The following is a 12,522-nucleotide window of genomic DNA, read 5'->3' as shown; positions in this document are numbered from 1 at the left end:
CAGTGACGCGCAAAGATGGCGTAGTTTCCCTCTACTTCCACTTTTGACAATAAAAACATTTAAAAAAAATCGTTTTGTGATAAGTTGTTAGCTCGGCATGCCCCCTTGTCGTCTCAGTTCCAAATATTTCCATATTAGGAGACTAAAAAAAGCATTCCTTTCCTCTTATTTCCCTATGGTATATTTTATACACAGGGGCCAAGCAGCTCTCCAGGCCCAATTAAATAGTGGGCTCTATGGACTCTTACAGTAGCCTTCCTACAGTTTGACAGATTTAGGGTTGCCACATTTCTTGGGACAATATTAACCTTCCTATATTTTTATCTGTCTTTCCTATTGCATACCTCCCAACTGTCCCTTTTTCGGAGGGACAGTCCCTCTTTTGACAGCTCAACCCGCAGTCCCTCATTTGTCCTGGAAAGTCCCTCTTTTCTCTGCACTGAACAGCCAGAAAAAGAAACAAAGTTTCTCACTTAATTGGCTTTTAGCAGAGAGCCCAGAACAGTTAACAGGTGCAAATAAGATACTTTGTAACAATTTTGAGACACAAAAACACAGTTTAGATAAGGAGAAATATTTTCAAACTTTCATAACCTGCCAAATTTTGTAAATCAAACATGGTAATTAGGGGGTGTGGCCACAGAAAGGGGTGTGGTCCAAAAAATCGCTGCGCTACGTGCGGGAAAAAAATTTTTGTCCCTCTTTTTACTTCCAAAATGTTGGGAGGTATGCTATTGGTTTCATGGTGTACTTGGTAGGGACTTAGGCTTGCCACCTTGGCTGGTATTTTACTGGCCTGGCTTGTAAAAATGATGGCTGATCCCAATGTTATTTATAGGGAAAAAAGATAAATATATAGGAAGGCCGGTATTTTTTTCCAAAAAAGGTGGCAACCCTACTGGCTGGTAACAATTATGGTTGATCCCAATGTTATACCTCGAGGGTTGCCACCTGGCCGTAGGGTTGCCACCCGGCCGGTATTTTACCGGCCTAGCCGGTAAAATACCTGCCAAGGCCGGTGCCGGTATTACAAATTACCGGCAATGTAGCTGCTGGTAAATTTGTAATACGATTAAAAAGAGCCCTCGGCCTGCCCCCAATCCCCTTGAATTTAGCTATTCTTTTGAATTCCGTGGCATGGCCCCGCCCCCTTTGACATCACGGCCCGCCCATTTTGATGTCACGGTCCACCCCTTTGTGTCCCCGCCCCCCCACCAGCCGGTAAAAAAGGTGGCAACCCTACCTGGCCGGTAAAAATTATGGTTGATCCCAATGTTATTAATAGGAAAAAAAGATAAATATATAGGAAGGCCGGTATTTTTTTTCCAAAAAAGGTGGCAACCCTACATACCTTCCAACAGAGAATGAGGGACAAAAAGATTTGTTGCGCCACACCCCCTACTACCACGTTCATTTTACAAAATGTGGCAGGTTATGAAAGTTTGAACATATTTCTGTGCTTTTTAGACGTTATTACAGTTTTGCAAATGAAGGTGAATTGCCCTTTAAGCTGTGAGTCTAAAGCTGACCATAGACGCACAGATCTTATTGTACGAATTGAGGATTCGTACGATTTTTGGATCGTGTGCGGATTGTGCCCACGTCTTTTGTCCAGCGGAGATCGGTCGTTTGGTTGATCGGACAGGTTTAATTTTGACCAACTGATGCCGCCGGAGCCTATTGCGCATCGTAATCTGATCGTTCGGCCATACGGCCGATATAGCCGTGCTCGTTAATGGCATATCGGGGAAAGATCTTTGCGTCTATGGCCACCTTAAGTTCTTATCTTATCAAACTGTTACAAAAGAATGTCAAGTAACTATTCTCGGCTGTCTGCCAAGACACAATTAAGTTAGATACTGTGTATCTGTTTCTGGCTGTTCAGTGCAGCATTTCAAAGAGAAACACGGGACTTATCAGCACAAATTCTTGACAGCGGGTTGAGCTGCCAAAAGCGGGACTATCCCACTCAAAATGGGACAGTTGGGAGGTATGCCAATATTATTAATAGGTAAAAAAAAAAAAAAATATAGGAAGGCCGGTATTTTACTCCAGAAAAGGTACGAACCCTAGTTGCCATAGGGTTGCCACCTTTGCCGGTGGCTAAACCCGAACAATAGGGGCGTGGCATATAGCATTATGGGTGGAGCAGTGATCTTGGGATGGGTATGATGACATCAGATGCAGGCACAATGATGTTGTGGAGCTATGTTGCTGGGTCAGGGTTATTACATCCAAAGATATATTCCAAATCATTCTCTCAAAGTTAAAAAGTCACTCTTTATTCAGCATAAATATTAAAAAGTAGGCATACAGACCAATTGATACTCCGCCTTACGCGTTTCGCACCCACAGGCACTTATTCATAGGCATTACAATGAATAAGTGCCTGTGGGAGCGAAACGCGTAAGGCGGAGTATCAATTGGAATATATCTTTGGATTTTTGACTTGGGTGCCCTTTTGAGTTGGGGGCTATATTCCAGTATCTTTTGGCCCTTTTTTTGACAGGCCTTTATAGACTGCAGCAGCTGAGTAATAATTGTTTTTCAGGGTTATTACATCACTTATATGCAAATAGGGTTGCCACCGTGCCGGTATTTTACCGGCACGGCGGGTAAAAATGATGCTTGATGCCAATGTTATTAAAAGGGAAAAACGGCAAGAATATAGGAAGGCCGGTATTTTTCTCCAGAAAAGATGGCAACCCTATATGCAAATGGCTGGATTTCTGTCCAGTTTTCGCAATGTTTTAAATGGAACAGAAAGTTTTGAACAGACTGAGATGTCCAATTGAAACCCACACAGCTGGAAACCCTACCTGTATCTATTCTGCCCGATGAGTAAGACCAATCCTTTAACTACAGGTATGGGATCTATTATACAGAAATCAGTTATCCAGAAAGCTTCGCTTTCTTTAATAACAAGAAACTAACTGCTCTTCATAATAACTAAGCCATGTCAAGGTAAGTATCTTGGAATTTAATTGGTTTTCATGTGGCCAGATTATTGTTCAGTTTTCACAAGGCTGAAAACTGAACAGAAAGTTGAGACCCGACCAGGCCTTAGAAAAACCAAACTGTTCGGTACTTGATGCCAATGTTATTTATAGGGAAAAACCATAAAAATATAGGAAGGCCAGTATTTTTTTACAGAAATGGTGGCAACCCTACTGGCCTGGCCGGTAAAAACAATGGTTGATCCCAATGTTATTAACAGGGAAAAAAGATAAATATATAGGAAGGCCGGTATTTTTTTTTACAGAAAAGGTGGCAACCCTATATGGTCCCGACTGTGATTTGTACAGTTCATCTGCTAGTTCTGGGGCCCCAAAAGGATGTCTGTAAAGACCAGAGCTTTCCCCTGTTTCGTGGAAACATTAGACTGCACCACCTGTAACCCATGGTTACCCATAAATAGGCTTTTGGTTATTTTGCGTTCCGGTCCAGGGTTTTACATGAAAACAAGAACAGCATTTCTCAACGGGTTGCCTTTTCCCCCAGTGAAGAGCGGGCAGGGGGCGGGGCCGTGATGCAACAGGGGTGGGGCAGTGACCTATATGGGGGCCGTGAAAGTAAGGGCCAAGGCTGTGAAGCAGCAATCAGTGATTGGCCGATCACGACGTGCCACCTGGCCAGTAAATATGATGGTTGATCCCAATGTTATTAATAGGCAAAAAAGATAAATATATAGGAAGGCTGGAATTTTTATCAGGAAAAGGTGGCAACCATAATCATGGGGAATCTACCCAGTTTTCCTTATTTGGAAAACCAGGCAGGAAAATTTAACCCGGGCAGCCCTTCAAAATACGGTGGCAACCCTAGTTGCAACAGTAATCTTTCATTTTGTGACATCAGAGGGTTCTCCCAATTTGACCAAAAAGGAAAGGGTTTTTGTGCAAACTAGGGCTGGGTGAAATACATTAATCTTTGGTAGAAGGTCATGTTGGCAGGTGTAGAGATGGAGCGTTCACCCTGAGCTTAGCTGCCTTTGTCAACAAACAACCCGCCACTCTGAACCTGACCAGAAACATCTTGTTATAGACCCACACCCAACTCGCCCATGTCTGATGAAGGGGCGAGGGCAGGCGTGCACCTATAAATAGAGGCTGCCAGAAGCAGAAGCTGGCAAACTGTGCGGAAGTCAATCTACTGCAAACTGCAGGTCCCATGGATTTCTGGCTGGTCAGCACATCACCACTGTGTATTATGATACAGATCCCTCTACTCCAGCCTTGGGGGTGACGCTTCTTCCTCAGGACAATGATGGAAACAAGAATTCTCTAAAAGAAAGGTTTAGTAAAATTGTTAACAAGGGCCTATATATAGGCCCCGCAAATGTTGCAATTTGAAGTGGCCGGATATTTGTCCCCCAGTCAGCAGTCCCCTATAGCCCCTTAAAAGTCCCATTTTGATGCCGGCTTGTTGGAGTCTCAAGAAATTAGACTGCCACATAAATCCCCATAAAGTATGGGCGCCTGGAGAAGGTGCGTGGATTTTTTGTGGGGCCACTGCTGTTTCTTGTCCTGTTAGCCTGAAAACCCTTGAGCCCCCCGGGTTGTTATGCATAGCCTTTGTACTTTTTATATGTGTAAAACAACAGGGTACTATTCAATTACCATAGGGATTGCTTTGCAAGGAACAACAACATCCTTTCTGAAAGCAATTCTGATAAACCTTTTGTTGCTCTTAATCTTGCACTTGATCTACACAGTGATTTTAAAGTTCACATCATAGTTATTGGGCAGGACAACTGGACATAGCACATGACCAATGATCTGGTTATTTGGGGGGGCTGATTTATAAGATTAATGCTATTTCCCACAGCCACGATTTATTCATATATGTTAACTTGTCCCGTTGGATATCCCTCGCTTAGCCCATATGTGAACAGCCTAAGGTTTATGGCACAAGGAGATACTTTTGGATGTGATTATTCTTAAATTAAATGGTAGCAATCAAAGACATTTGCTACCAAGTGCTTCCCAAACTCGATACTCAAAAACAAACATTCGGCACATGGGAGACATAATCAGCTTAAAAAGCAACCTTCCCCTTAATAAGGGGATTTTTCAGCATCCACATTTATGCACAGACAACCCGAAAGCATAATTCAGTTACACCACAGCAGGCTACATGGTTTCTAAGACAATAACAAATTCTGTTGTAACTATTTCATATACTGTACATGAGATGCTAATATCTGAGCCTTACTGTTATCAAGATGTAGGAGCCAGACACAGCACAGAAATTGTCATTGAGAAGCCTTTGGAATATTGCCTCCTTTTCCATTATGAGGATGAATTTAGCTTGGGTACTCAGGTCTCTAAGGGTTAAGGTTTTGGTCTGTGTCCATGCACCCTCCCACCTCAGATCACCTTAGGCTCTGGACAATTCATTGCAAAATATTTTTGGTCGCTATTGATGCAATTTTTTATTATCTCAAAAAAGGTGCATGCATAATTTTGGACTGCTGTTGGTATGCATTTTGTTGTGAAGGCCAGTATCTTTTAGATCCATGATTTTACATGCTGTGAGCCAGTTATACACAATAGAGGACTGGGATATTATAACACCAGTTGTTTTATAAAACCAAGAGCTCTGGGTAGATCTTGTTTATGTTGGAGGCCCTCTTGCAGGGTCATATACGGCCAATGGGCCACCAGTTGAACTGCCATGTTCAAGGTACTACACTGTACTGCAAGGGTTAATCCACATCATTTATGTGTATCTAGGGAAAGAATGCTGGTTATGCAGACACATTGTTAAATAAATTGTGTTAACAATAGCAATATGAGTGTTGTCAGTAATTAAGGGAAACACCAGAAGAATGTGTTTTTTTTCTCATCAAACACAATAAATTGTTAAGCACGGTTTCCCTTCAGCAATTCAATATGTGCAATTGAGAAGCTGAAACAAAAGGCTCTGACCAAGGTCATTCTGAAAGTGGCTGTTTGGCTTGGCACCGTGTGCGATTTTGGATGTTTTCACTTCACGCCCTATTGAAGCTCGAAGACTTAAAGGATACTTCTGATTCCTTCGACAGTTATTGGCACAAGGACACCCTATGATAACAAGAAAACGTTTTCAGGTTCAAAGTAAAAACAAAACACTCCCCTTAAATATTCTGAAGTCATGCTGAAAAGGAACACATACTTCTCATGCCTGAACCTTTGGCATTACCGTGGCACAAACAGGAGGATTTTTAAGAGAGGTGCTTGCATTTATAAGATGGCATTTATAAAGAAGCCAAAACTTGCAAAAATGTTGTGATTTTGTAAGGGCACAAATAATAATATTATCATATTTCTACTTACGGATGAGCTACCACCACAGTATACTTTGTTTCCATCTTCTGCTGTAAACCATAAATAGCCAGCCACACAACCTTTAGATGCAGAGAGCTAATGGGGAATGAGAGCAGCAGCATTTTTTACTGTTATGTATTGCATAGTATTTTGATGAAAACAATGATACTTCCCTGTCCGTGACATACAATGAACCCTCATTTGCACTACTGTAAGATCATCCTCAGCTCCGGCAGGCAAAAAATATGGTATTTTCTAGGGGAATTTTCACCTTTTCCGTTGCCTGATACCTTGGAGAATCCTCAAGATTCAAGAGTGGTACTGTTTATGTTTGACCGTGTCACCTCCAGTCCTATACTCTACTGTAGTGATGGGCGAATAAATTTGACAGGCGCAAATTTGCGGCGAAACTGCAGCGAAAATTCGTTGGCGTCAAAAAAATTTGGACGCGCGTCGGAAAAGTCGATCGCGTCAAAATCGGCACGTGTCAAAATTATTTGGACGCCCATTGAATTTAACGCCGGCATCAAAATTGACGCGAGCGTCAGAATGCATCAGAACGGGACAAATTCGCCCAACACTACTCTACCGCAGTAATTGCCAAGCAGGAGCATGAGTAATGGAAGCCAACCTGATTCTTTTTATTTATTTTTTGTGAACTTCGTACTTTTTGAATTATATAATGTTTTTGCCCTTCAGCTGTTGATTAACACTTTATAGCCAGTGACACAATTAAACAGAAATGCTGAAACAATATCAGAAGTTTCCTGGATTATATTGTGGGTATGTGCTATAGCAGCATACGGAAATATGAAATAACCAGGCAATGTAGCAGGTGCTTGTGCAACATAGCAATGAAGAGGATAGGCTGAGAGCTACTTACTATGTATAAACTGATTCTGGGGATTTTCAGCATGCAGGAGATATCACTAATTATGTTGTCCACAACAGTCTGGGAGCCATAAAGTTGCACCTCATTGTAATATATATCTCTGGAGCAAGGAGACAAAATATCTTTTCACTTTACATTTTAAAGGGATGCTGTCATCAGAAAACATGTTTTTTTCAATATGCATCAGTTAATAGTGCTACTCCAGCAGAATTCTGCACTGAAATCCATTTCTCAAAAGAGCAAACAGATTTTTTTATATTCAATTTTGAAATCTGACATGGGGCTAGACATTTTGTCAATTTCCCAGCTGTCCCTGGTCATGTGACTTGTGCCTGCACTTTAGGAGAGAAATGCTTTCTGGCAGGCTGCTGTTTCTCCTTCTCAATGTAACTGAATGTGTCTCAGTGGGACATGGGTTTTACTATTGAGTGCTGTTCTTAGATCTACCAGTCTGTTATCTTGTGTTAGGGAGCTGTTATCTGGTTACCTTCCCATTGTTCTTTTGTTTGGCTGCTGGGGGGAAAAGGGAGGGGGTGATATGACTCCAACTTGCAGTACAGCAGTAAAGAGTGATTGAAGTTTATCAGAGCACATGTCACATGACTTGTCTAGCCCCATGTCAGATTTCAAAATTTAATATAAAAAAATCTGTTTGCTCTTTTGAGAAATGGATTTCAGTGCAGAATTCTGCTGGAGCAGCACTATTAACTGATTCATTTTGTATCCCTTTAAAGTCTGATTTTTTACCTCATTGGCCTTTAAAAGGGGAAAAACACAATTTATTGGAAAAAAATTAACATTTTTCAGGATTTATTAAGCCACAAGGGTGTTAAAAGTCAAATAAAAAAGAACTCCAAGTCAGACCTGCTGAGTTCCTGTAAAAGTCAGTGGGAGATGTCCAGAAGATATCCTGATCTTCGATGGGTTTCCACTAAAGTTGCAGTATTCTGGCATCAAATCCGAAGAAGTTGTGGTATTTAGGCATTAAATCGAAAAAAGTTGCAGTTTTCAGATTTTTTTTCCAAATTTTATCAAGTTTTTTCTGCACAAGAAATTTTCGTGAAAATGTATTGATAAATAAGGGGAAAAAAATCTGTACGGATTTGGTCGTTTTCAGAAAATTCGGAGAAATTTTCGGATTTTGACAAATAACCCCCTTTATGTTCTACGTCATTGTGGACCACTAGTGCTGTTTGGGTATTGAGAAAAAAGACCAAAGTCCCTGCTACCAAAATATTTATATTAATGGGGTAAAAAGCATAAAGCTTGCCCATAACAAGTTTGGTTGGTTCCTTTTCAGTAAAGGTTTTTTTTTTTCTCATGCTGTCCCACTTATTAACGGACTTACCTTTTTGTAGCATATGTATCACTCTGCACTAGTCGGTAGATCACGGACAGCACCTTAAGCATCAGGGCTGTAGGGAACAACAGGGAGATAATAAATTGAAAGTAAAAATGCTAAACTAGAATGTAGCATTGCATTAGGCATCCTAATTCCTGGCCTGTGGATTGGCCAATATGCTATGCTTTGGGAAAATCATACATAATCCCAACACTCCCCACTTCTAGTTTAGACACATTTACTAGGACTGAAGTTTCTGATGCAAAAGTCTGATCTTCTTACTGAACTTTGGTGCAGCCTTAGCACAGTCACTCCTTACTTTTCTAGTAGTGCAATGTTTTTTCATCTGCAACAACACTGTTTGGTTAAACCTGCCAGGAAGGACACATGTTTATCTTCTGTCCCAACACAAGGGCATATTTATATTTTGTGCAATGTTGAGGCTGATCTCCCAAACTTGTCCACATCACAAAGGCAGAAACGAAATTCCTGGCTATCAAACAGCTGATCTGGGAATGCCATCCCAGAACTGAGTATCAAGAATAAAAACTGGCACCCAGTTTCCATCAGTAAAAGGGTAATGTGTAATACTCACTGTATTAGCCTAGTGTGACCTGTTGTCCAGAGAGAGCACAGGAGCTTAATTTCTAGATAGACTTTCCATTATTCCCTGGATTATATGGTCAGTTGCAGCAAGAACCTGATAACTGACACAATGCAAAACACATAAGCATGGTTACAGACTGACATTTAGAAGGTACAAGGGGTTTCTCTGCAGCAAGATATGGTCTACATGCATCATCAATACTTAAAAAAAGAGAAGATTGAAGCCTGGTTTAAATATAGGCAGATTGGGTAGATTTTATCTTGCCTGGTTATGCTTTCTTGTGTTTCCTCATGAACCGCAGGGCCCTGCTCCCCATTCTCCTGCAATTTCTGCAACAGAGACGCCCAATGTTGTTCTACAGACTGGAAAAAGTCTGGACTCAGCATTAGGTTCATTTCTAGAGCAAGGACAATGTCATTGTAAAGTGCAACCAATAAACAGAAAGCCAGACGAAGGATCTAATGATTTTACAGAGCACAATTACTAATAGCAGCCCATGCCCCAGTGATCTCATGATTACTAGAAAGAGCGCAAGGTTAGAAAACCAGTCAAGATCTCATGGCATGAAAGTTGTTGAACACCTGTTCCAAAGGTAATGCCTGCAATTCTGCAAGTGAACAGCAGATGTCTTAACCAGTCAACGTTCTCCAGCTGTTTCAAATCGGCTTCCAAATAGAACAGACTGGCAGTCACATACTGTCCTGTTTTAATCCTTAGTAATGTATTTTATGGCCCTTTAATTTGCTGCACCTTAAAGCTGGCCATACATGAAGAGATCCGTACGTCTGGCGACATCGACAAACAAGCGGAACTTTCACTGATATGCCCACCAACGGCAGGGCTATATCGGGGTAATCTGAACATTTGGCCCTAGGGCCGAACGATCGGATTACAACGAAGAGCAACGTGCTCCGACGGGTCGGTCGCCGGAAAAATTAAACCTCTCCGATCGATATCGTGGCCAGATATCGATCGGGAAGACACGTCGGAAGCCCCCATACATGGGCAGATAAATTGCCGAATTTGTCTAAAGGACCAATATCGGCAGGTTTATCTGCCCGTGTATGGCCACCTTTATGCAGGTATGTCTCAGTGCTCAGTGCTAGCTTGCTATTCCCGAGGATGGAAAAAGTCCAAATCTGAAAATCTGGCATCCCAGAATTGCCATGGTTGTATATAAGTCAATGGGAGAATCCCGAAGATATCCTGATCTGCGTTGGGTTTCATGCAATAATCTGAAGATTTTGTGGTTTTTAGGCAAAAATCCAAAAAAAATCATACATTTCCTGCACAGGAAATTTTCTGGAAAATGTATTGATAAATAAAGGGGAAATAACCGGTGAGGATTTGGTCGGAGTATGTTTTAGAAAATATTGAGATAAATTCAGATTTTGATAAATAACACAGAGCACACCAGCCATTGATCACTTTGGTCTGAAAAAATTACATCACATTAAAACATTTGTTTAAAAAGTTATTTTTAGATTTGTGCAGTGAGTGTTGCTCAAGAATATAAACGAATTGATCAATACCACCCAATATGCTGCACCCGCATTGCACAATATGATAATGATTGGCTGATGATCTGCGTGAAAGCCAAATGATTGGATGAGACATTGCGTGGGCTGAAAGACCAACTTTGGGTCTCAGCAATAAAAACTCATTTAGTCTTTATTTAGAACTTTATTTAAGACAAAATATACTGGAGAACCAACTAGTGGTGATTAAAAAGCAAGAGAGTGTTGCCACCTGGTCAGTAAAATGCTTTATGCATTAACAGGGAAGAAAAATAAAAAATACAGGTATAGGAACCCAAGGTGAAAGTCTCATGGCTATGCATATATTTATTTTCAGAAGTAGGTGCACATTTCCATTTAAATGTATGGGTGGGAGTGCTGACATACTACCAGAAGCTACCATTTCTATGTAGATATATGCAAATATAGGAACATTCTCAACAAAATAGTTTTGTAATTTTATGCAGGAATTTCATCTTTGAACCTTTTGCTACAGGTATGGGACATATTATCCAGAATGCACAGGACGGGGGTTATTCTGGATAACGGATCTTTTCATAATTTGGATCTTCATACCTTAAGTCTATTAGAAAATCAGGTAAACATTCAATAAACCCAATAAGGATTAATTATATCTTAGTTTGGATCAATACCCATATCCATCCCACACCTGTACCATATACTTGATCCCAACTAAGATATAATTAATCCTTACTGGAAGCAAAACTAGCCTATTGGCTTTATTTAATATTTACACAATTTTCTAGTAGACAAATTACAGAAAGATCCATTGTCCAGAAAGCCCCAGGTCCCGAGCATTCTGGATAACAGGTCCCATACCTGTATTAGTTTTCTTTAAAAACCACAAAACCCTTAATATTAACCTTTATTACTGAACATTTTCAAATTTTTTAATGTATTCTGCAGTTCTCTGGGCTCAACAAATAGAACAGGTATGGGACCCTTTATCCAGAATTCTCGGGACCTGGGGTTTTCTGGATAACAGATCTTTCTGTAATTTGGATCTTCATACATTAAGGGGCCGATTCACTAAATTCGAGTGAAGGATTCGAAGTAAAAAAACTTTGAATTTCGAAGGTTTTTTTGGCTACTTCGACCATCGAATGGGCTACTTCGACCTTCGACTACGACCTTCGACTTCGAATCGAAGGATTCGTAGTAAAAATCGTTCGACTATTCGACCATTCGATAGTCTAAGTACTGTCTCTTTAAAAAAAACTTCGACCCCCTAGTTCGGCAGATAAAAGCTACCGAAGTCAATGTTAGCCTATGGGGAAGGTCCCCATAGGCTTGCCTAAGTTTTTTTGATCGAAGGATATTCCTTCGATCGTTGGATTTAAATCCTTCGAATCGTTCGATTCGAAGGATTTAATCGTTCGATCGAAGGAATAATCCTTCGATCGTACGATCGCAGAATTTGCGCTAAATCCTTCGACTTCGATATTCGAAGTCGAAGGATTTCAATTCCTAGTCGAATATCGAGGGTTAATTAACCCTCGATATTGGACCCTTGATGAATCGGCCCCTTAAGTCTACGAGAAAATCATTTAAACATTAAATAAACCCAGGATGAATTATATCTTAGTTTAAATCAAGTACAAGGCTATGTTTTATTATTACAGAGAAAACTAAATCAAAAATTTGGATTATTTGGATAAAATGGAGTCTATGGGAGATGGCCTTTCCATACATCAGAGCTTTCTGGATAATGGGTTTCCGGGTAACAGATCTCATACCTGTATATGCAAATATAGGAACATTCTCAACAAAATGTTTTTGAAATTGTATGCAGAAATTTTGAACCTTTTACTACAGGTATGGGACCTGTTATCCAGAAT

General features: G+C 40.6%; 1 protein-coding gene across 1 annotated transcript; it reads right to left on the bottom strand.

Annotated features, from left to right (window-relative positions):
* Positions 1-3,938: 3,938 nt before the first annotated feature.
* On the bottom strand, positions 3,939-9,061 carry spo11.S (SPO11 meiotic protein covalently bound to DSB S homeolog). The gene is made up of 8 exons (XM_018237695.1): positions 8,997-9,061; positions 8,822-8,910; positions 8,546-8,612; positions 7,189-7,297; positions 6,315-6,401; positions 6,026-6,062; positions 5,212-5,321; positions 3,939-4,280 (listed from the first exon to the last, which is right to left on the bottom strand). Exons 1-8 carry the CDS (start codon positions 9,059-9,061, stop codon positions 3,939-3,941), a joined length of 906 nt encoding a protein of 301 aa, XP_018093184.1.
* Positions 9,062-12,522: the final 3,461 nt, after the last annotated feature.

Source organism: Xenopus laevis, chromosome 9_10S, assembly GCF_017654675.1.
Source record: "Xenopus laevis strain J_2021 chromosome 9_10S, Xenopus_laevis_v10.1, whole genome shotgun sequence".
Lineage (NCBI taxonomy): Eukaryota > Metazoa > Chordata > Amphibia > Anura > Pipidae > Xenopus > Xenopus laevis.
The sequence above is the reverse complement of the archived record's forward strand: the minus strand, read 5'-3'. Positions and strand labels throughout refer to the sequence as shown.